General features: G+C 39.4%; 1 protein-coding gene across 1 annotated transcript; it reads left to right on the top strand.

The window, feature by feature from the left end:
• The first annotated feature begins 1322 nt into the window (after positions 1-1322).
• ZNF25 (zinc finger protein 25) lies at positions 1323-22175 on the top strand. The gene is made up of 6 exons (XM_065894702.1): positions 1323-1507; positions 3253-3366; positions 17590-17716; positions 18016-18111; positions 20136-20199; positions 20691-22175. Exons 2-6 carry the CDS (start codon positions 3352-3354, stop codon positions 21772-21774), a joined length of 1386 nt encoding a protein of 461 aa, XP_065750774.1. The 5' UTR covers positions 1323-1507; positions 3253-3351; the 3' UTR covers positions 21775-22175.
• Positions 22176-25856: the final 3681 nt, after the last annotated feature.

Raw genomic sequence — 25856 nt, 5'->3', positions numbered from 1 at the left:
CTTTCTCCATTTCTGGAGAGGATTTTCTGGGTTGGCAAGAGACTATTTTTAATCATTTCCCCAACACCTCCCACCCAGGATATTGGTGTGTGTGTGTGTGTGTGTGTGTGTGTGTGTGTGTGTGTATACAGCTATGCACACATGTGCACACATTATTCAGATATGTATATATATTTTCTCTATATGAATTCCACGTTTTTTAAGTTAATTTTATTATAAAAATTTAGTATTTTTGTCATTACCTTGAGAGGAAACATTTCTATTGTTGGCCCAGAGTAAACTGATGTCATAAAGTTAGATCAGAAAATCAGCATACATTCAGTATATATTCCTTAGTGAAGTAATAGTCAAAATATACCATTAGCGTAAAATTTGAGTAAAAATCTCAGAAGAGTGTGCACCTAACATTAAGCGAGGTTTTTTCCTTTTGTAAAGTGGGATGTGTGCGACTCGTCTTCTGTTTTAGCTTATTCATGTTTTCATCACGTTTCATGTGTCATTTCCATAATTCTGAAAGCTAATACTCCTAAAATAAAGTCAGCTGTTACAGGGTGTTATTCTTTGAATGTACTACTGTACTTAGTTCCGAGTACTACCTTTCGATTACTATCGATATTCATCGCACTACCTCAAGGTAGCTTCCTGCTTTCAAGCGGGTGGCCAGTTCTAATCCGTTACCGCTGCGAGTGAGGAAAGGACCGGGCCAGCAGAAAACACTCGGACCGCGGGAAGAAGCCGACCCTCGTGACGTCATCCGAAGTGGAGGCGCCGGGAGCCTCCCGGGACGCGCAGTGCCTGCGTGGGGCGCGGGAGTGTTTCGCGCATGAGCAGTTCCACCGCCCCTCAGCAGCCGCCATTCTCCGTCTCGCTCCCCGGCGGGGAGAGGGCTCAGGCGCCTCCACTCTGCTCGGCGCCGCGGAGGGCGGGGCCTGGAACCTGCGCGGGTCGGGAGCTGAGGCCGAGCCCCTGCAGGTGTGTCGGAGGCTTCGGTGCGGGTGCTAGGCCGGGGGCAGGGGGAAGCCGGTCTCCACGGCCGCGCCGAGTCGGAGACCCTGGCAGCCACCGCCCCCCACCCCGACTCTGAGCGCCGGACTGGCCTCCGAGGAGGGCTGGGGAAGAGGCCAGGCAGGGGGCCTGGCGGGGAGGCTGGCTGTCCGCAGTGCGGTTCCTCCCCAGAAGCCTTGTTTCTCGACCTGCGTGAAAGGGGCGGCTGGAGGAGGCCTGGGGCGCCGGGCTTATAGCGGGACGTACGCGCGCGAGAACAACCGTTTGTGACGTGGATGCCAAACCCGTCACGTCGGCGCTGGCGCGTGGGCGGCGCAGGCTGTTGGAGATGTGGGTTGTAAAGCCTGAGGGGCTCGGGCTTAAGGCCACCGCCCGCCGGTAAATGGGCAGGTTAATCTGGGTACGACTCGGATACTCATCTGTAAAATTATAATAGCCTTTAGGGTCGTTTTTTGTATTGAGTAGGGTAGTGTATATAAAGTACGTTAAGGATTCAATAAAGGTGAGCTGCTTTTCTCATTAAAAGGTATGCTGTTCTTTTCATTATTGGCTCATTTAATCATCTTAATCATCATGACCATCCTTTGAATCCGTATTTACCACCTCCATTTTAATAAATACAAGTACCGAAGGTTCAGAGAGATAACTGGCTTAGCCATCATTAGCAGGGATTTGTTTTACTCTGTATCTCATGCTGTTTTCCACCCTAAAATCCACAGGCTTGGGTTGTATTTAATCCAGTGACTGTCCCTGAGCACCACCAGAGTAGAGTGTAGTGGACCTAATTGTACAATGTAGTATTCTATTTTCAAAAATTCTTGAGGCTTCCTTAAAACTCCTGTGTAAAAGGTTAATTAAGGCCTTTCCTGCATTCTCTAACCTGTCTCGATACCCAGATGACTGTTACACATGTGAATTTAAACCATAGTTGAAACCCTGAATTTTAAGTTTTACTGGAGAAGCTGAGAATCCTATCCAGGCCAGAGGGGAAATGGGACAGACTTTTTTAAAGATGAAAACTGCGATTTCATCCATGCTCCATATTATGAAGGTGATATCATAATGCCTCTGATTGGATGGTGTATCTAGGCTCTAGTAAGTAGGCATCATGTAAGCACCAGGGAAGTGGTTTCTTCTGCATATGAGAAGGACCTCGGCATCTGGCACCTTTTGCTCCCCATGTGAAGTGCCTATTTTGGGATTATGGTGCCAAATTGTTATTTTAGAAGTTATATTTGTGTTAGTGTCAACAGTTTAGATGGCCATGTCAGAATTCATCAAGGCCTAATTAACATTTTACTCTAGGCCCCAGCCCAGGGTTGGAGGGGACAGTGAATTCTGGGGTTCTGTTGGATTTGTGGTACTGAATGAAGACTTATAGAATCAGAATAGTGCATGATTGTTTAAAATTACCTAATTCCTTCTCATGTTAAAGATAATAGCATAAGTGGGAAGCAGCCACATAGCACAGGGAGATCAGCTCGGTGCTTTGTGACCACCTAGAGGGGTGGGATAGGGAGGGTGGGAGGGAGATACAAGAGGGAAGAGATATGGACATATATGTATATGTATAGCTGATTCACTTTGTTGTACAACAGAAACTAACACACCATTGTAAAGCAATTATACTCCAATAAAGATGTTTAAAAAAAGATAATAACATAGAAACTAAGATAGTCACTAGGTTTGTTAATAGCAGAGCTTAGCATAGAACTGAAGCCTCCCTGTCACTGTACCATATTTTAGTCAAAATAGGGTTTTTGGAGAAGTGATTCTGGAGAAACTGAAATTTAGAGAGATGAAACATCTTATTTTCAAGAGCTCTGAAGACTTTCTAACCTTGTGGGGTTTATAGTATCAATAGGAAAAATTGTTATGACATGTAACTTAAAAGATTTTCCATATCAATAGATGTTTCTCTTCAACATCATTTGTGATGTCAGCATAGGGTTCCATACTTTGGATATATATTATATACCTTGCTTAACTAATCTGCTATTATTGGACATTTAAGTTTTATATTCTTTTGTGTTATTTAGTAATGGACATATAATTTTCAAAACAGCCAATAGGAAAGAAATGTTTAGATTCAAAAATGTCCCAGATTCATCAAGATTATATGAGAGTCACCAGTGGACAGGTGGGTACTCCTTTCTCATGGTCCTTCCTATTCCTTCTAATGGCTCAAAGAGACATTTTCCCAGAGGTTTATCTTTTACTAAAATGTTGTATGTAAATTTCTCACAGGTGATTCCTGACTGCAAGATAAGGTCTCTTATGACTTCTGTCTTCCAACTTTCCCTGTTTTGACTTCATAGTTTCTATACTTTCCAATAGCAGCAGAAAATGAACAAGTTCCGGGTGAGTCATTTATTTACCTCTTAACTTTATTTCACTCTGTGTGTGTTTTCAGTGAATTTTATGAACGAGAGCCCATATATTAAATTAGAAAAGTGGAAATCATTAAAAATCACCTTCAGGGAAAATACTGTTTGAATACAACAGCAATTCCAAGGTGTGGTCTGGGAGCCCCAAGACCCTTTCCGAGGGTTTGTGAAGTCAAAACATAATACCAGGATGCAAATTGCCTTTTACACTGAGGACATTAGCACTGATGGTGTAAAAGCAATAGATTGCTGCCTATCTGGCATACATCAGGATGATGACACCAATGACCTTGTCTTCCTCTGCAGTAGTAAAAAAACTGCTACCTTTACTTAAGGATATCTTTGATGAAACAGTAAAAGTTCCTAATGTTATTAAATCTTGACCCTTGAGTACACATCTTTTTAATACTCAGTGGGATGAAATGGCAAGTTCACCTAAAGTACTTTTGCGGCATACTGAAGTATGATGGTTGGTTGTCTTGAGGAAAAGCACTTGTGTGATTGATTTGTGAGCTCACCTAGCCACTTTTTTTCATGGAATATCATTTTTATGTGAAAGAGCAACTGGCAGACAAACTACGGTATTCACATGGTATTCAAACATTTTCTCAACAATGAGTGATGTGAGCCTGTCATTTCAAGGAAAATAACTTAGTATTTGTTGCTAATATTAAAAGTTGAGCTTTCAAGTGAAAATTAGAATGTTGGAAAACTTGTGAAGTTGACAAATGCTGATACTTAAAGACTTTTCTGATGAGATTGGTAAGGATATTAACAAATGTGATTCTTTAATATTAAATAATAAAATGTGTCAACATTTGAGTAATATTTCTGATGTATCTGCTCAGAGGCAAACTCAAGCAGTTTAAGAGGACAGAGTGTTAGAAGTGAGGAACAGGGAATAAGTTGGTTAGGGAATGCCACTCTAAAAGGTAATATTTGAGGAATATCTTGAATTAAATGAGAGACAGCCAGGTAGAAATCTGGAGGAAGAGCATACTACATAGAAGGAATAGTAAATGCATACACCCTGAGGCACGTTCCAGAAACAGTATTTAGGATACTGAAACTAGAGAGAAGTGAACTTGGGGGAGAACAGTAAGAGGTAAAGAGGTAGAAGAGAGTAGAATGTATATGACTTTATAGGCTGTAGAAGACATGAATTTTGATTTTATTGGTTCATTAAATATTTAAAAAATCATACTTTATGCAAGTAATGTACATAATGTATATGTATAATTTAGGGAATACTGATTAAGTAACACCACTGTATCCCATATCTGGCTTAAGCAATGAAAATTACTAGTACTTTTGAAGCCCCTGTATGCCCTTCCTTAATCTCATCCCACCATTACCCAGAGAAAAGGAATCCTGAATTCTGTGGTAACCATTTCTTTGCTTTTTAAACTTAATTTTTAAAAACAAAATAGCATATTTAGCAATTAATTAAATGCCCAGCCCTTTGGTAAGCCCTTGACGTAGTTTATCTTACATAATTCTCACAGCCAACTTCTGAAGTGTTGTTATTATGACTATAACATAAATTTTCAGTGTGGACATTATCTATTATTAATTAGAGATCATAGCCTTTAGGCCTGATGGTGGAAAGAAAGAGACTCTAGAAAAATTTAACCTATTCTATGGTTCTGCTTTGGTCAGTCTTGAACTCATTTATACCTTATATATGAAAATTTCCTTATCCAGCATTTGTTCAGGTGTGGCACATGATGTTTTTCTTACCTTATGCTCTGTAATTAACTGCTGAGTGGTCAGTCTGGAACAAAAGAAATAACTAGTGAGCCTTTTTGTTTTTTGAAGTAGTTTTAAGTACAGTCATCACTACCTACTCTTGGAAAAATTTATTTTGTGCAGATAATTGGATTTTTTAAGGCATTTTGGCCAGATTAGAAAGTCTTTTTTATTCCTTCTTGCATCTCTCAAGTTCTGCTGCCATCAATTTCTGCTGTTTGAAAACATCCTTTATAGTTACTGTTTTTATTCTGCTTGCTTGTTGTTTTAGTGAGGGTCTGCTGGTGGAAAATTCTCAGTTTTCTTTATATGAAATATCCACGAAGAGCTTTTTCACTGTGTATAGAAATACTGGTTGACAGTTCTTACCTTTTAAAACACTGAAAAGCATTCATTGTCTTCTACTGGTACTATTGAAAATTCACCTGTTAACTTGTCACACCTTTGAAATAAATTTGTGTTTTGGGCTAGCTGCTTTTTAAGATCTCTTTTATCCTAGTATGTTTATATCTATATTTCTTTTTATCCTAATTAGATTTACTGTACTTCCCTTGGGTTGAATATTTGAGTATTTTGTGTATTACACTGTATCTCCTTTATTGACTTTGAAGCTTTTTTTGTGTGTGTTATTTTGCTTATTGCTGAATCTGGAGATTACAACATGCACCATTAAAATAATGGTGTCTTCAAATACTGTATTCATGAACAGTGTAATAAACTTTTATCAGTATAATTCTCTTTACAGCCTCCTCACCCTGTGGTCCTTGTCTTATATCTCACTTATACATATATTTTTAACCCCCAATACTTGTTATTTTTGCTTTAAACAGTATTCATCTTTTAAAGAAACATGTGTGTGTTTGTGTGTGTGTGTGTGTGTGTAAATAAAACTCTTTTGTGTTTATGTACATATCTGCTTTGGGAGCTCTTTATTCCTTCCTACAGGTCTGGGGTTCTCTCTGATATCTTTTCCCTTCAGCCTAAGCAACTCATTTTATTATTTCATGTATTATTTCAGCACTGATGGTGACAAATTTACTTGGCTGGTCTTTCTGAAAATGTCTTTATTTCACCTTGGTTTTTGAAGGATATTTTGCCGGATATAGAACTTTATCGAGAGTTTTCTTTGTATCTGCATTTTTAGGATGTCTTTGTCTTCTGGCTTCTGTTGTTTCTGATGAGAAGCTAGTCTTCATCTTACTGTTACCCACCTGAATATAATGTGTTCTTTTCCTCTGTGCTTAAGATTTTCATTTTATCTTTAGTTTTCAATAGTTAGACCATGATGCACACAGGCATGATTTGTTTTGCATTTATCCCTTTTGAAGGATGACAAAGATTTGTGGGTTGTTGCCTTTTTTTTTTTAACATCTTCATTGGAGTATAATTGCTTTACAATGGTGTGTTAATTTCTGTTGTATAACAAAGTGAATCAGCTATACATAAACATATATCTCCATATCTCTTCCCTCTTGCTTGTCCCTCCCTCCCACCCTCCCTATTCCACCCCTCTAGGTGGTCACAAAGCACCAAGCTGATCACCCTGTGCTATGTGGCTGCTTCCCACTAGCTATCTATTTTATGTTTGGTAGTGTATATATGTCCATGCCACTCTCTCACTTTGTCCCAGCTTAAGCTTCCCCCTCCCCGTATCCTCAAGTCCATTCTCTAGTTGGTCTGCATCTTTATTCCTGTCTTGCTCCTAGGTTCTTCTGACCATTTTTTTCTTTTCTTTTTTTTAAGATTCCATATATATGTGTTAGCATACGGTATTTGTTTTTCTTTCTGACTTACTTCAGTCTGTATGAGACTCTCAAGGTCCATCCACCTCACTACAAATAACTTAGTTTCGTTCCTTTTTATGGCTGAGTAATGTTCCATTGTATATATGTGCCACATCTTTATCCATTCATCTGTTGATGGACACTTAGGTTGCTTCCATGTCCTGGCTGTTGGAAATAGAGCTGCAGTGAACATTTTGGTACATGACTCCTTTTGAATTACGGTTTTCTCAGGGTATATGCCCAGTAGGTTGTTGCCTTTTATCATTTTTTAAAATTCTTGGAACTCACTCTTCAGATAGTTTCTTTGCATCATTCTCTTTTTCTTTCTAAAATCCCAATTACACAGTGTTGAAATATGTACATATTGTCCTAAATGTTCAGATGCTCTGTTCAGTTTGGGTTGTTTTTTGTGTGTGTGTCCTTTAGTTTGGATATTTCTGTTGAGCTGACTGTTTTCAAGTTCATGGCATCCTTCTTTTGCTCTGTCAGTTCTCTTCACTCATAAGCCTGTAGAATCCACTTCTGATATTGTATCATTCAGTTCTAAAAATTCCTGTTTTTTCTTTTGTCTTTCTTTCTCTGCTAAGATTTCGCATCATTTCATTTATATTCTCAATTTTTTTCTTCACTAGGTCATTTGGTTTTATTTATTTAGTTTTAGTGTAATTACTTTAAAATCCTTATCTGCTAATCCCAACATCTAGGTTAATCTGTAGGTCTGTTTCAATAGGCTCCTTTCTTCAGTATGAATCAAAATTTTCTACCTCTTTACATGTCTCCTATTTCTTTATTATTGCTAGACATTATGTATAAAAGTACAGTAGGGATTGAAGTAAATAATACCTCCAGAAAAAGTCACGTCCCTTCCTCTGTCTGCTCGCTAAGTCAGATATGTAGCTGAGACGGCCCTGGGCTTTAGTGAGGTACTGTTCACCACCAAGCTTCACATGATTGAGGGCAGTATCAAGGCTTTCCCTTCAGGGGGCTTGGGTTGTGAACACCACCAAAGCTCCACTGATGTGCTTTTAGCTTAGCCACCAGCTTTTCTTTTGGGTGACTGAGGAGTTGCTGCCCTGTAGAGCTTTAAGTACCAGAGACATCTCTTCCTGCCCTGGTGCTCTGCTCCCAGCCTTTGGAGGGTTGTGGCCATGCACTCAGTAAAGGCCTGTGGGGGGAAAATGGTGAGTGTTTGTATTTCAGAGCATCCATATAAATTATGGAGCTTTCCTTTGGTTCCAGAAACCGCTTCCCCAACTTAAAACAAACTGACCACTTTGAGACATTTGATAGGAAGTAAAAAAGTTCTACAGAGGGGGCTTCCCTGGTGGCGCAGTGGTTGAGAGTCCGCCTGCTGATGCAGGGGACAAGGGTTCGTGCCCCGGTCTGGGAGGATCCCATATGCCGCGGAGTGGCTAGGCCCATGAGCCATGGCTGCTGAGCCTGTGCATGCCAAGCCTGTGCTCTGCAACAGGAGAGGCCACAGCAGTGAGAGACCCGCGTACCAGCACGACCACAACAAAAAAAAAAGTTCTACAAATACTAAGCTTATGTTTGGGGACCTCTTGAATATGAAACTCCCACTCAGTCACCAGGTAGTATCAAAAGGCAAGTTGGTGTTGACTTGCTTTGTGACCAGGGGTCTTAGGGATGCTAATACATCACACAAGACCATAAGCAAACATTAAAAGTTTGTTAAAAGTTGAACCAGTTTCCTCTCTTCCCTACTTGCCCCCAAGAATGAAATAAGTTGTGGTTTTCTGTTGTCTTTTGAAATATTTGTCTCTTCTGAATTTTATCTTTTGTTCACCTTTGGATTCTCAGATCTCTGATTTTAGAAAACACTAGGTTAGAGGCTTGTTCTCATTAAGGTTAAGATCAACTTCTCCTTTGCTTCTCAGAATTTGTTTCTATTCAGAATTTCTTTCTTTATGCTTATTTTAGAGATGCTGGCTCTGAGCTGCTTTCTGCTCTACATTTTTGCCCTGGCTATGAAATTGGAAAATGCCCTGAAAATGCTAACCAGAGGTATAAGACTCATCATAATTAATTTCACTTTTTTCTTGGATCTTTACCTCTCAAATTCTAGTGCTTAAGTTAATATTTGATGCTTTTGTATAGCTATTTTTAGTGTTTTGTAGTTTTTTTTATTTTTCTTTTTTAAAATTAAAGTATAGTTGACTTACTTTTAATTGTAGTAAAATACACATAACAAAATTTACCATTATAACGAATTTTAAATGTATAGCTGTGTGGCATTAAGTACATTCACATTGTTGTGCAACTGTCACCACCATCCGTCTCCAGAACTCTTTTCATCATCCCACACTGAAACTCCGCACAAATTAAACACTAACTCCCCACTCCCCCCATATGTTGGGAACCACCATTCTACTTTCTGTCTCTATGAATTTGACTACTCTAGGTGCCTTATATAAGTAGAATCACATAGTATTTGTCCTAGCTTATTTCACTCAGAACAGTGTCTTCAAGGTTCATCCATGCTGTAGCATGTCACAGAATGTCCTTCGTTTTAGAGGCTGAATAATATTCCATTTTGCTTATGTAATGTACATAATTTTGTTTACATTTGTTGATGGACACCTGGGTTGCTTATACCTTGTAGCTATTGTGAATAATGTTACTGTGAACATTGGTGTACAAATATGTTTGTGTCCCTGCTTTGAATTCTTTTGGATACATAACTAGGAGTGGAATTGCTGCATCATATGGTAATTCTATGTTTAATTTTTTTTGAGGAACTGCCATACTATATTCCATAGTGGCTGGACCACTTAACATTCCCACCAGCAATGCACAAGGGCTCCAGTTTCTCCACATCCTTGCCAATAGTTGATATTTTCTGATTTTCTTTGTTTTTTGGGTCTTCTTTTTTTTGAGAGTAGTAATGGGTGTGTCATGGGTGTGAAGTGGTTTTAGTTTTGTTTTTATTTTTATTTCTAACTTACAGCAAAATTCACTTGTTTTGGATGTACATTTCAATGACTTTTGACGTATGCATAAAGACATGTAATCATCACCACAGTCAAGATACAGAACAGTTTAATCACCTCAGCATTTCCTTGGTTCCCTCTATGTAGTCTCCCCATCACTAATTCCTAGCAATCACCAATTTATTCTTCATCTGTATAGTTTTGCCTTTTCGTGAATGTCATGTAAATTGAATCACATAGTATGTAGTTTTTTGAGACTACCTACTTTCATTTAGCATGACGCATTTGAGATTCGATCATGCTGTTGCATGTATCAGTAGTTCTTTTTTTACTGCTAAATAATATTCAGTTGTATGTGTATACCCCAAACACCAGCTGAAAAATATTTGGGTTGTTTCTGGGGTTTTTTGGCAATTATGAAAAGAGCTGTTATAAACATTTGCATTCAGATGTCTGTGTGTACACAGATTTTAATTTCTCTTGGGTAAATACCTAGGCATGTGCTTACCATGTCATATGGTCCTGTTATAATTAACTTTATAAGAAACTGCCAAACTGTTTTCCTGAGTAGCTTGTATTCTTACCACAATGTATCAGAGTTCCACTTGCTTCCCATTCCTTTGTTTTTGTCTAATTTATTTCTTTATTTTTGGCTGCATTGGGTCTTTGTTGCTGCATGCGGGCTTTCTCTAGTTGAGGCGAGCAGGGGCTACTCTTCCTTGCGGTGCGTAGGCTTCTCATTGCCGTGGCTTCTTTTGTTGCGGAGCACGGGCTCTAGGCGCACGGGCTTCAGTAGTTGTGGCACGCGTGCTCAGTAGTTGTGGTGCACGGGCTTAGTTGCTCTGCGGCATGTGGGATCTTCCCGGACCAGGGCTCAAACCCGTGTCCCCTGCATTGGCAGGCAGATTCTTAACCACTGAGCCACCAGGGAAGTCCCTTGCTTCCCATTCTGGTCAGTACTTGGTATTTCAGGGTTTTTTTTCATTAAGTCATTTTGATAGGTAGGTATTGCTATCCCATTATGGTTTTAATTTTCATTTTTCTAATGACTAATGATACTGAAAATCTTTTGATGTGCTTGTTTGTTATCCATATATTTTCTTTTGTGAGTGTCTTCAAATCTTCTGTTCATTTTTAAATTGGGTTGTTTTCTTAATGTTGAGAGTTCTTTATATGTTCTGGATACAAGTACAATGCTTTGTTAGATTTGTGATATTCAAGTATTTTCCTCACTATCTGTGGCTACTCTTTTCATTCACCTAACAGTGTCTTTCACAAACATGTGATGAACTCCAAATTTTTCTTTTTAGTTTCTTTTGGTATCATTTCTAAAAAGTCTTTGCTTATCTCGAGGTCACAAAGACTTTTCTTCTAAAAAATTTTGGAGTTTAACATTTCATATTTAGGTCTATAATTGGTTTTGAGTTGATTTTTGTATAAAGTATAAGTTATTGGCTAAGCTTCATTTTTATATATAGATGCCCATTATTTCCAGTGCCATTTATTGAAAAGCAAATGTATATATGTTATCTTAATACATATCAACTTAGCATGTATACGATAGATACAGAAATAATTAAAGATATGTGTATACACATGAGTTAATATGCAAACATACATTTACTAACTGTCTGCTGAAAGGGCCTATAAGCAGTGACACCTCAGTAGCCATGAGCAAACCCAGCACACAGATCTTGGTTTCTAACTATCTTTCTACAATAAAAGGAACCAGCATTCCGTGGAGAAATTGATTGATTTTGGGGCTGAGGCAAGGGTAGTACAAAATAAGTCCAGAGCATTTTGTACTGTCAGAAATTAAGGAAGTGCTCAAAAACAGGGTGATGGGGACATGTCAAATGAACATGGGCACCAACCCAAAAGAGCTTCTCATGGCAAAGCTAGAACAATTTGAGCAACAAAGTAAATAACATGGTATTGGATTCTAACCCAAAGCATTAAATATTTGAGAACATACTTATATAAGTAAATGATTGAATAAATGGGAAAAGAGAGCCCTTTGAAGGATTCCAAGTAATATATCTAGATTCTGCCCCCTCTTAGAGGTGGGGCTTATTCCCTCCTTTCTCGATTATGAGCTAGACTTAGTGATTTGCTTTCAAAGAATAGACTATGAAAAAGAAACATAGTTACTTTACAGTGGAGAAAAGTGGCAAACACTACCTTAAAAAGTGATCCAGGTTAACATCACCCATGATATCATGTACCCCCTGATATATTGTGATAAGAAGCATTCTTTGTTATTCTCCCACAAAACCTAAAATCTCAGTCTGATCAAGAGGGAAAAAAAACACCAGACAAATCCAAATTAAAGGGCATTCTAAAAAGTATCTGTTTAGTATTCATCAAAATTGTCAAGGTCATATAAAACAGGTAAGACTGTCACAAACCAGAAGAGACATGACAACTAAATGCAATATAGTATCCTGAATTAGATCTGGAATAGATAAAGGGACATTAAAGAAAAGACTGGTGAAAGTCTGGAGTTGGCTTAATAATCCATTTGTTCCAGCACTTGTTTTTTGAAAAGACTATCCTTAATCCACTGAATTTCTTTTGAACCTTTATCAAAATTATATGTGTGGTTCTATTACTGGACACTGTTTTTGTTCCAATGATCTGTGTGTTTATCCTTTTGCTAGTAACACAATTAATATAGCTTTGCAATAAGTCTTGAAATCAGGTAGTGGATTTGCTGATATTTTGTTGAGGATTTTTGTACTTATAACTATGAAAGATATTGGTTGGTAGTCACTATGGTGGTAAATGTTTAATCAGATTTTGGGGACTGGGAGAGAAATCTGGTTTGTACTGTTTACCAATTTCTATGGTATAAATACCCCTGCCAGGGCTAATTTCAAGCTACAAAATGCTGTTAATCAATTGCCCAAAATTTGACAATCAGCACTCTTGATCTGGTACAAACAGGTGCAAGCCACCACTGTAGTTTTCTTTCCTGATAATCCTTTTGTTAGGTTTGGGTATCAGGGTAACGTCGGCTTCATAAAATGAATTGAGAACGGTTCTCTCCTCTTTGTTTTATGAAAGAGATTGCATATAATTGGTATTGTTTCTGCCTTAAATGTTTGGTGGAATTCACCACTGAAATGTTTGGTGGAATTCACCACTGAGACCTGAAGATTTCTTTGTTAGAAGGTTTTGTTGGTTTAAATGAAGTGAAATTCACATAATATTGACCATTTTAAAGCGTACAGTTAGGTGACATTTAGCACATCCACAATGTTGTGGGACCACTACAACATATAGTTCCAAAACATTTTTGCCATCCCCAAAGAAAACCCCATTCCCATTAAGCAATCATTACCTAGTCCCTCTCCCTTTAGCCTCTGGCAATTACCAATCTACTTTCCGTCTCTGTGCATTTACTTATTCTGGATATTTCATATAAGTGGAATCATATAATATGTACCTTTTCTATTTGGCTTCTTTCACTTAGCATAATGTTTTCCAAGTTCATTCACCCTATACCATGTATCAATACTTAATTTTTATGGCAAAATAATATTCCATTGTATGTTTATACCACAATTGTTTATCTGTTCATCCACTGATGGGCATTTAGGTGGTTTTCACTTTTTGGCTGTTGTGAATAGTGCCACTGTGAACTTTTGTGTACAAGTATGATGGGTTGTTTGGTATTTGTATGTTTAACTTTCTGAGCAACTGCCAAACTTTTCCACAGCAGCTGTACCGTTTTACATTCCCACAAGCAATATATAAGGGTTACAGTTTCTCCACAACTCCCCATCACCTGTTATTTTCTGTTTTTTTTTTAAAAAAAAAACACCCATCATAGTAAATATGAAGTGGTATAATTGTGGTTTTGATTTGAATTTCCCCTAAGGACTAATGATGCTGAGCATCTTTTCATGTGCTCATTTGTATAACTTAAAGAAATGTATGTTCAATTTCTTTGCCCATTTTCTGGCTGGGTTATCTTTTCTGTTATTGAATTGTAAGTATATTTTATATATTCTGGATAATAACACCTTTATCAGATACGTGATTTGCAAATATTATATTACATTCTGTGAGTTGTCTTTTTCCTATTTTGGTAATATCCTATGATGCATACAAGTTATATATATATATATATATATATATATATATATATATATATATATATAAAATTTCATTGGCTGCCACGCCACATGGCATGTGGGATCTTAGGTCCCTGACCAGGGATCAAACCTGCGCCCCTTGCATTGGAAGCGTGGATTCTTTACAGCTGGACCGCCAGGGAAGTCCCCATAAAAATTTTAAATTTTGATAAAGTCAGCTTATTTTTCTTTTACTGCTTGTACTTTTGGTGTCATATCTAGAATCCATTGCCAAATTCAAGGTAAGGAAATTTATTCCTATGTTTTCTTCTGAGTTTTATCTCTTAATATTTAGGTCAGTGATCTATTTTGAGTTAATTTTTTTTTATATGGGGTGAAGTAGAGGTCAGGTTTCGTTCTTATGCATGTGGACATTTGGTTGTCGCAGTGCCATTTGTTGAAGAAACTATTCTTTCTCCATTGAATGGTCTTGTCTTCCTTGTTGAAAATCAGGTGGCCATAGATGTATGGTTTTATTTCTAGACTTTCATTTCTATCCCATTGCACAATATGTCTATCTTTATGCCAATCACACTGTTTTGATGCTTTATAGTAAGATTTGAAATAAGTGTGAGTCCTTCAACTTTGTTTCTTTCCCAATTTTGTTTTGGCTATTAGGGACTTCTTGCAATTCCATATGAATTTGCGGATTGGCTTTTCCATTTCTGTGCAGAAGTCATTGGGATTTTATTAGGGATTTCACTGAACTTGTAGATTCCTTGGAGTAGTACTGTCACTTGAACCATATTAAATCTTATAGTCTATGAACATAGAATGTCATTTCTTTTATTTAGGTCTTCTCTAATACTTCCAGCAATGTTTTGCAGTTTTCAGTGTATAAGTCTTACACCTCCTTGAGTAAATTTATCCCTAGGTATTTTATTCTTTTTGGTGCTACATTAAATGGAATTGTCTTAATTTCTTTTTTGGATTTTCATTACTGGTATATAGAAACACAACCAATTTTTGTGGGTTGATCTTATAATTCTGCAACATGCCGACTTTGTTTATGAACTCTATTAGTTTTCATTTTTGTGGATTCTTTGGGATATTCTATATGTAGATTAATGTCATCTGCAAATAGAGATAGTTTTTTTTTTTTTTCCTTTCCAGTTTGGGTGCCTTTATATCCTTTTCTTGTAAAACTGCTCTGGCTAGAACTTCCAGTACAGTGTGGATTAGAAGTGGCAGAAGCAGGCATCCTTGACTTGTTCCTGGTCATAAGGAGAAAGTTTTCAGTCTTTCACTACTGAGTATGCTATTACCTGGGGTAGAGGTGGATTTAAAATGTTGTTTATCATTTTGAGGAATTTCCTTCTATTTCTAGTTTACTGAGTGTTTTTTTTTGTTTTTGTTTTTTGTTTTTTTTTTTTTGTTGTTTTTTTTTTTTTTTTTTTTTTTTTGTGGTACGTGGGCCTCTCACTGTTGTGGCCTCTCCCGTTGCGGAGCACAGGCTCCAGACATGCAGGCTCAGCGGCCATGGCTCACGGACCCAGCCGCTCCGCGGCATGTGGGATCTCCCCGCACCGGGGCACGAACCCGCGTGTCCTGCATCGGCAGGCGGACTCTCAACCACTGCGCCACCAGGGAAGCCCTTACTGAGTGTTTTTATCATGAAAGAGTGTTGAAGTTTGTCAAACACTTTTTGTGAGTCAATTAAAATGATCTTCTACTTTTTCCCCTTTGCTCTATTACTGTAATTGATTGACTTTTGTATGTTGAACCACTCTTGCATTCCTGGGATAAATCACACAAGGTCATGGTATAGATTATAATTTATTTTTTTATTTTGTTGGATTTGATTTACTAGTAATATGTTAAAGGTTTTCGTCTTTATATTCATAAAAGATATTTTAACTCTTTATAGGGTAGAATACTTATCTCCACTTCATTTAATTCTTTTTCTGAGGTTTTGTCTTGTTCTTTTGTTTGGAACATATTCCTCTGTCTCCTCATTTTGCCTAATCCTCTGTTTTTATTTCCATGCATTTGGTAGGTTGGTTACATTTCTCAATCTTAGAGAAGTAATCGTATGTAGGAGATGTCCTCTGAGGCCCAGCAGTATATTCCCCTGTGATCACCAGAGCTATAAGCTCTACGGGTTCCCTATATGTGGGCTACATGAATCCTTCCTTGTTGCGGGGCCGACTATTGTGGGCACACTGGTAGGCAGGGCTGACCCTCAGCCCTGTTGGAAGCCAGGCCCTGCCTCATCCAGTGGCTCCCGGCCCACTGTTGGGAGGGGCTGAGTCCCTGCCTGGCTAGCTGCACGGCCTGTGGGGTGCCTGGAATGGGACCCAACGTGGCTGGCTGCATGGCCTGAAGTGTCCTGGATTGGTGATGACCCATTGGTGGGCATGGAAGCCTCCAGCACTAATAGGCTAGAGGGAGGACTCCAGAATGGTCCCTATTAGCACCAGTGTCCTCATGGTAGAACAAGCTCCCAAAATGGCTGCTGCCAGTGTCTGTGTCTCCAGGGGGAGTTCCAGTTGCCTCCTCCCTCTCCAGGAGGCTCTCCAAGGTCAGCAAGTGGGTCTGAGGAAGGCTCCTTTCAAATTACTCCCTCTGCACTGTGACTTGGAACGTGTCAGATTTTTGCATGCACCCTTTAAGAGTGGAGTCTGTTTTCTACAGTCCTCTGGCTCTCAAGCCGTACTGGCCTTCAAAGCCAGATGTTCTGGGGGTTCGTCTTCCTGGTGCAGGACCCCCCAGGCAGGGGAGCCCAATGTGGGGCTCGGACCCCTCACGCCTTGGGGACAACCTCTACAATTTTGGTTATCCTCCCATCTGTGGGTCACCTACATGGGCGTGTGGGTCTTGACTATACTGTGTCTCTTCCCCTCCTACCCATGTCACTGTGGTTCCTTCTTTGTATCTTTAGTTGTGGGGAATATTTTCTGCTACTCTTCAGATAATTTTCAGAGATTGTTGCTCTGTGAATAGTTGTAATTTCAGTGTGCCTGTGGGAGGAGCTCAGCTCAGAGTCTTCCTTCTCCACCATCTTGGCCATCCTTTGTGACCATCTTTCATCTTGTACATACTTCTGTCATAGCACCTGCTATGCATATTGCATTTAAGAATTTAATCTTTGCCTCCCTGTCAGCATGTAAGCTCCTTGATGACAAGAACAGTTGCTTTCGGGACTTCCCTGGTGGCGCAGTGGTTGGGAGTCCGCCTGCCGATGCAGGGGACACGGGTTCGTGCCCCGGTCCGGGAAGATCCCACATGCCGTGGAGCAGCTGGGCCCGTGAGCCATGGCTGCTGAGCCTGCGTGTCCAGAGCCTGTGCTCCACAACGGGAGAGGCCACAACGGTGAGAGGCCCACGTACCACAAAAAAAAAAAAAAAAAAAAAAAAAGCTTTCATTCATCTCTGTATCTCTGGCAGAGTTCCAGGCATGGAGTGATATCTGAGTAAATATATACTGAACAAATATTTTATATATGTATAAAGCAGGGTGGCAATATATCTAACTGCAGAATAAATACTATAGTTAGCACATTAACAGTTCACATGTCTTTTTGATGGTACTGTATTTTGATCGCTTCAGTTTTAACTGAAATACGTTGTTTCAGGGACCAGTAACATTCAAGGATGTTACTGTGGAATTCACCCAGGAGGAGTGGCAGTTGCTGGATGCTGCTCAGAGGACCCTGTATAGGGAGGTGATGCAGGAGAACTATCGTCACCTCATCTCAGTGGGTGAGGAAATCTTCCCTATCTGTAGCTCCCAGTAGTTTGCATTTCCTTTCTCAGTTACTGGAATTTGTTAAGTCCCCTATAGCGTTGAATACTAGCTTTGTTTTAGGGGTCAAAGTTGATGAATCCATTTTGGGTACCAGAAAAATGTGTGTGTCCCCATGCACTCCACTGATACAATCTAAATTTGCCAAGCCTGTGTGGGACCTTCCTTGTTCTGCTCCTAAACTGCACTTCCTTATCCTTCAGAGTTGCTGTATTCCAAGCAATTTGTATTGTTTTCTTTATCTTTCTATTAATAGGTTATTGTGTGAATAAGCCAAATGCAGTCTTCAAGTTGAAGCAAGGAAAAGAGCCATGGATATTAGAAGTAGAATTTCCACGTCAGAAGTACCCTGGTAAGTTAGAAATTATAACCTGTGAGGAGGTTGGTGCCTTTGACTTTTGAAATTTTTTTTTTCAGGAATCTCTTTTTTAAATGCCCTGTACTTTTGGAAATGATTGAGGATACTTGATCTGCATATGTAAGCAACATAAATCACAATTCCAGTTTTCGTTCTCCATCTAAATTCCCTCTTTTGCTTGACATTTTTTAAATAGATTTACTTCTCTTCCCTATATACTAACTTTGACTTAAACTTTCATTTTGTCTTTTTTCTAGAATTCCCAGTTACTACTTGCCATTAAAGTATGCAACTATAATCTTAAAATCTGTCTTATAAATTTTGTCAAATGGCATTTTCCTCCTTTCATTAACAACAAAATGCCTTAGTTTTTTCAGCACCCATTTTAATTTCCTATTCTCTCTTTAAACTCTGAAATCAGTTTACAAATCATTATGCCTTTCATCGGTTATATTATTTCGGAGTAGATACAAAATACACCTAATTTTCTGTCAAGAGCTAGTCTGGCACTTTATTGCCTACTGCATCTTATTATTTATTTATGTATTTACTTTTGGCTGCGTTGGGTCTTGGTTGCTGCACGCGGGCTTTCTCTAGTTGCGGCGAGCGGGGGCTACTCTTGGTTGCAGTGCACAGGCTTCTCATTGTGGTGGCTTCTCTTGTTGCGGAGCATGGGCTTCTAGGCGCGCAGGCTTCAGTAGTTGTGGTTCACGGGCTCTAGAGCGCAGGCTTGGTAGTTGTGGTGCACAGGCTTAGTTGCTCCGTGGCATGTGGGATCTTCCCACACCAGGGCTCGAACCTGTGTTCCCTGCATTGGCAGGCGGATTCTTAACCACTGGGCCACCAGGGAAGCCCTGATTCTTATTTTTCCTTGTGGCCCCAAAACACATGCTAATTTTCATTTCATCTGCTCTCTTAAATGTCTTTCATATGTAAGATCTTATGTCATGAGTATCCAAGTTAACCTTGTACATGTCCTTATCAAATAACTTTTTTTATGTTTTCCCCACAAATGCCATGAAATTCTAACCCCAAGCCTCTGCTCATAATCTTTCACTTTCTTTCAAGCATTTAAAGATGAATAAATATGAAGGTCCATAAAGATTCTAGAACAATGTTGAATAATTACTCTTTAAAGATCAGGCAGCAAATTGAAGCAGACATGTGGGAGCTAAGATGTGAAAGCAGAATAAAACTAGTGTTGAGTCATAGGTAACTCTCTTTTGGAGATGCAGTATTTGGTGGTCAGCATTGAAAATCTCTGGTGCTACAACTGGGAATTCGTTCTGTTATAAGGATGGCTTGCACTCTGCTTTTCTTTAATCTTTCCTTTTGGATGTATGTGTTTCTGGGTCTTCTGAACCAGCAAAAATTAAGCCAACTAGACAGAGCGGAATTTTCCTCTGAACGTTAGGAAATGGATGTTTTGAGAAAGTCACTTTAGTGTTGGCATCGAGATTGTTGTATTATGGGTAAAGAGAAATAAAGTGGAAGTTTATAGTCTACTGATTACTAGGAATCCTAACACAGTAAACTAGGTTTGAGTGGGTAAAGACCCTATACTTTAGCTCTTTCATCCAGTTTAATCTTTCCTCTGATATTTGCAGTGAACACAGTTGTCTACTAATTTTTATTTTCACCCTACTTACTATTCATTGTCCTTAATGGACTCAGAGCATTCTCTGTGTCTCACATTACTGTTCAGCAGCACTTTGAATGTCCTTTGTTCTCTGCTCCCTATTCTTTGTTTTTTTTTTATTTTTTGGCTTAACCTTCTCCAGGTTTTTAAGATCATATTTGTAGTGTCAAAGATACTTGGGTTTATAACCAGGTCCCTTCCCCTCTGCTATAGCAGTTTTTAGTGTTATTTATGTTTCTTCTAAACCACTGAGATAGAGGAAGTTTGCACTTGAGAGTTCCTTCATTTGAGGATATTGGCCTGAAGCCTAAGAATCCACCCTATGACCATAATAATGTGTTAAGATTTATACGGTATTAAATTTTGGATTCCTTTGTAGAAGACCTATGGAATACTCATGACCAAGGAGCAAGATACCAGGAAAGCCAAGCTAAAAATTCAAGGCAAGTTCAAGAATTCAATTTTGAGATTAGAAGCTTCGTAAGAAAGGGTCTTGATGGGGGTACTAGAAGTGAGAGAGCACTAGTTAATAATAAATGTGAAAAAACTAACACTGGAGAAAATTCCAAATAACATAATCCAAATGGGAAAGCCTTGTTTCATAATAGAGACCTTGTTTATAATTCAAGATCAGGAGATTACAACTTTGCAACAGTCTTTTGATTCTTCTTACTTACATGATAAGGGAGGCTTTATTACACAAAGTGGAGTTCAGGCAGTTGAGAGACCTATAATGCAAGTGAAATTCCTTCTACCAAATGTTAAGCCATAATGTATTTCAACATAGAATATTCACAATGGAGAAGCCCTATGAATCTAATGAATATTGGAAAAATCTCTAGAAATTGGTTCTCAGAGTTACTTGGAAAATATACACAGCAGACCAAAAAAAAAAAAGCCTTATACATTAATGAATCTGGAAATTTCTCTCTAGGAATGGAGAACTCACAAAACATCAGAAAACTCATACCAATGAGAAATCCTATAAATGCAATGAATGTGGAAAGTCCTTCTGCCAGAAGTCTGTCCTCATAATACATGAGCATACTCATTCAAACGACAAACCCAGTGAATGTGGGAAATTTGTCTCTCGGAATGGAGACCTCACAAGACAACAGAAAACTCCAACCAGAGAGAAGACCTATGAATGTAAAGAATGTAAGAAAACTTTCTACCACCTGTCATCTCTCAGTAGACATTTGAGAACTCATGCAGGAGAGAAACCCTATGAATGTAATCAGTGTGAGAAATCCTTCTACCAGAAGCCACACCTCATGGAACATCAGAAAACACACACAGGAGAGAAACCCTATGAATGTACTCAATGTGGGAAGTTCTTCTACGTTAAGGCATACCTCATGGTACATCAGAAAACACACACAGGGGAGAAACCATATGAATGTAAGGAATGTAGGAAATCCTTTTCCCAGAAATCACACCTCACAGTACATCAGAGAACACATACAGGGGAGAAACCCTATAAATGTAAGGAATGTGGGAAATTCTTCTCTAGAAATTCACACCTCAAAACTCATCAGAGAACTCACACGGGAGAGAAACCCTATGAATGTAGGGAATGTGGGAAATGCTTCTACCAGAAGTCAGCCCTAACAGTACATCAGCGAACTCACACAGGGGAGAAACCCTTTGAATGTAATAAATGTGGAAAAAACTTTTACTATAAATCAGACCTCACTAAACATCAGAGAAAACACACAGGGGAGAAGCCCTATGAATGTAATGAATGTGGTAAATCTTTCTCTGTGAATTCAGTCCTCAGATTACATCAAAGGACTCACACAGGAGAGAAACCCTATGAATGTAAAGAATGTGGGAAATCCTTCTCTCAGAAATCACATTTTGTCATACATCAGAGAAAACACACAGGAGAGAAACCCTATGAATGTCAGGAGTGTAAGGAAACTTTTTTCCAGAAATCAAAACTCACTGCACATCAGAAGACACACACAAAGGGAAAAGCTTATAAAGAGTATAAATTGGGAAGTTCTTCTGTCTGAATTTATCCTTCAGAATAATCAGGTAATTACATGAGACAAAAACCTTATGAAATATCAGTATGGGAAAATTTCAGCCACAGTCTTTCATCATGGAGAGAAAGTCTGTAAATATTTTAGGGAGAAATTTTTACCATATTTCAGACTTTCACTAAGTATCAGACAACTTAGATGGTAGAAACACTACAAATTGTAAAACATGAGGGAAACCTCTCTTTCAGAAGTCATACTTTATTGTACAGCATAGAAACCATACGAGAGAAATCCTGTAAGTAAATGAATGTAAGGAAATTTCTGTCAGGGTAGCCATCATTTAGACATCCAAAAGCTCACATGAGTGAGAGATTCCTATCAGTATCCTGACCATTCAGAAATCTTTTTATATCAGTTGGACTTAGAATACTGTAAAAGGGGATAATCACAAAGACTGAAACACATATGGAAGGTTTTATCAAGAAGTGATGTTTTGGTGAATGTCAGATCAGTGATAAAGTATAGAACCTTTATAAGTATTTAAATATGTGAAAGCTTTTTAACAAAAATTCCAAGAGAATCTGTACCTAGGGTAACACTTTTACTAGAAGTCATGTTGCAGAAATCTGATTACAAGGTGGTTGTTTTTCTTTTAAAGAAACCTGCAAATATCTAGATATATGGAGCTTCTTAAAAAGCACAAATAAATTGAATAACCAGGTGACATCATTAAACACATGTGAAGAGTCCTGTAGTATGTAGGACTTATGTGTGAATGTCAGTGTGCTACAGAACACAGATTGTGGATGTTTGATGTGCATGTGGACCCATCCATAACTGTACATAGGGAAATATGTAGCCTTATTTAGTTCAGTAACTTTTTTTTTTTTGCGGTACACGGGCCTCTCACTGCTGTGGCCTCTCCCGTTGTGGAGCACAAGGCTCCGGACGTGCAGGCTCAGCGGCCATGGCTCACGTGCCTAGTCGCTCCCCAGCATGTGGGATCTTCCCGGACCGGGGCACGAACCCGTCTCCCCTGCATCAGCAGGCGGACTCTCAACCACTGCACCACCAGGGAAGCCCTTAGTTACGTAACTTTTATGTATATGAAGATATTAAGTCTCAGCAGTGACCCTTGTTAATAGAATGTGTATTTAAGTGTAATACTCTTTTAAAATTATAATGTATCTTTTCCTCCTATTTCTGAATGGATTTGGATTTTACTGAACTAATCTTTCAGAAAGAAGCTAAAAATGTTTTTGTAAATTTTTCAACTCATGGTCAGCCAAATTTTACATTAGGGATACATTTATTTATAGGAAAAACCTAAGTTCATTTTAAGAAACAGCTGAAAACACCCTACACAATAAAAAAATGCTATGTAAAGAAACGTCTGTCTTAGTGTTGTTTTAGCAGATTGCAGAGCTGTCTGAATTTGTATTTTGTATGAGAGTCCTAAACATTCTTCACTACCTTTTTCTTCCTGGTAGAAGCAACATGATATAGAGGTTAAGAGTGTGGACTCTGGACTCCTACTGCCCAGGCTCAGTTTCCAGCATGAAGCATGCACTTAACCTCTCTGTGCCTCAGTTTCCTTTTCCATAAAAAAGAAGTGATAATGTGTTAGGATTGTTGTGAGGTGTAAAAAGTTAATATTTTTAAAGCACTTAGAATAGTGTCTGAGACACAGGAAGAGCTATATGTTAGATACTATCATCATTATAATTTGTATTTCTTGAATTATGTTGCAAAATAAATAAAAGGTTGACTACCAGCATTCATCCCTCACTTCATTGCTGTAGTGCTTTGGTTTGGTTTGGTTGTACATTTTTCCACAAGTGATTCAGATCTGGCCCACTGCCTGCAAACTAAGAATGGTTTTACATTTCTGAATGGTAGAAAAATTAAAGAATATCTTGTGACATGTGAAAATTATATGATATTCAAACTTAAGTGTCTATAAATACGAATTTTATTACAACACTAATACAAAAACAAAGCAAAAAACATTTGTACCTGTTTTGCCTGTGGCTGCCTTCACATTACAGTAGCAGAGGTGAGTGTTATGCCTCACATGCCTAAGATGAGCCTAAGATAGTTACTATCTGGTGCTTTACAAATTTAAGTTTTCTTAGAGCTGAAAACATCACAGCCAATGTAAAGGTATACTTTTATATATGGTATGTGTTTCAGAAATGATGCATATAGCAATCTGTGGGTAGGTGGGGGGTTTTCCAATATATTATGTGCATTATATTTATATGTTACAAGACTAAGCATTAGAATTTTTTTTCAAATGTGTTTTACCTGCTGGACTGTTGTAACATCAAAGCAAATTTCCTGATGGAATGTAGCAGTAAATTATGAAATAAACATTGTCTAAGTTAAATTAATTGATCCCTACTCACAGTATTCCTGTATTTTCTTCCATGTCAGTGGCCAGTTTTCCCTGTATCATTTTTAAAAATATATTTATTTATTTTGGCTGAACCAAAATAAGCCAGGTCTTAGTTGTGGCATGCGGACTTCTTAGTTGTGGCACACAGACTTCTTAGTCGCAACATGCAGACTCTTAGTTGTGGCATGCGGGATCTAGTTCCCCGACCAGGGATCGAACCCAGGCCCCCTGCATTGGGAGTGCAGAGTCTTACCTACTGGACCACCAGGGAAGTCCCCCTGTATCATTTTTTAATTTTCTCACTATCTCATAATAAACTACATCTTTATGTCCTACTTAACTAATGCAACCCAATAACAAAAGCAAAATAGAATACCCAACTCCACCAGCTACATTACTAGTAAAATTATTTTATTGCCCACGCTTCATAGAATTGTTAAATGCTGCTCCAATCTAAATTCTGCCATCTTGGACCAATGCAGCCTGTGGTGGGGGCCTTGGAGGGCAGGGGACCCAGCCTGGGAGCCCAGCAGGCTTCCTGGGCCTGAGTGGGCAGAGCAAATGCCTTTTGCTGCTCCTCTCCTCCTCCGGTCCTGGAGGGCCCCTCCTGCCTGCCTCTCCTGTTCTCCCCCGGCCTCCTTCCTATGCCCCCAGGATCAACACGGACCGGAGGGGGCCTCTGGGGGCACAGGACCTGGCCTGAGAGCAGGGCAGACTTCCCTGGCCGGCTGGGCAGGGGAAATGCTCAGTGTGCTCCCCACTGATCTGAGCCCCAGAGGGTCCCTCCAGGTGTGGGAACCCCTCCCCCTTCTCAGCCACCCCTCAGGGGTGCCAGTCCTGTCAGGCCTCCACTTCTCCACATCCCCCAGTCCCCGCACATCCTACTGGTTCACTTGGGGTTCCTCATATCTCCTTGGGTGTTGAGGTCCCTCACCAGCATCTGGCAGGCACTGGTGGTGTGGGGAGATACTAACTCTGAGTCTTCCCATACCGCCATCTTGACTCTGCCTTGGGGGCATAAGAAGGAAGCCAGGACGAGAACAGGAGACACAGGTGGGTGGGGCCTTCCAGGACTGGAGTGGGAGAAGGAGCGGAGGATGTCTGCCCCGCACACTTGGGCCCAGGAAGCCTGCTGGACTCCGAGGCAGGGTCCCCCACCCTCTGAGAGCAGGGGCATGCCTGGGCCCCTTCTGTTCCGCTGAGCTTAAACCCCACCCCCCCACACACCCCAAGGCCTTTTCTAGCCCTGTGTCTCCTAAGCATAAACCCTGCCCACCACCCAAACACCACCTCTGATTAGGCCAGGCCCTCCACAGCCAAGGCCCTTTCCACCTTTTTGTTGTTGTTCTCCTCTTTTTTACTATTGTGGTTTTACTTTCTGGTTGTTGTTTCATCTATATTTCTATTTTTATATTCTAATATATCTGTTAGTTTTCCAGTCTAATTTTATATTTTACTCTTTGTTACTGTTTTTTTTTTTTTTTGCTGCCCCATGTGGCTTGCAGGATCTTGGTTCACAAGCTTGTGGTCGGGCCAAGCTCCTACAGTGGGAGCTCCAAGTCCAAACCACTGGACAAATAGAGAACCTCAGACTCCAGGGGATATTCGCTGGAGTGACGTCTCCTGGAGGTCCTCATCTCAGCACCAAGACCCAGCTCTACCCAACAGCCTACAAACTCTGTTGGAAGCCTCAGGTCAAAGAACCAGTAAGACA

Source organism: Phocoena phocoena, chromosome 16, assembly GCF_963924675.1.
Source record: "Phocoena phocoena chromosome 16, mPhoPho1.1, whole genome shotgun sequence".
Taxonomy (NCBI): domain Eukaryota; kingdom Metazoa; phylum Chordata; class Mammalia; order Artiodactyla; family Phocoenidae; genus Phocoena; species Phocoena phocoena.
This window is presented reverse-complemented; position numbering and strand designations above follow the sequence as displayed.

What these genes read in the sequence shown, in the direction of transcription:
- ZNF25 (XM_065894702.1), top strand. An exon ending in TCCACGTCAGAAGTACCCTG is followed by an intron (nt 18,112 to 20,135) that starts GTAAGTTAGAAA and finishes ATTCCTTTGTAG; the next exon opens with AAGACCTATGGAATACTCAT. An exon ending in AGCCAAGCTAAAAATTCAAG is followed by an intron (nt 20,200 to 20,690) that starts GCAAGTTCAAGA and finishes ATTTCTCTCTAG; the next exon opens with GAATGGAGAACTCACAAAAC.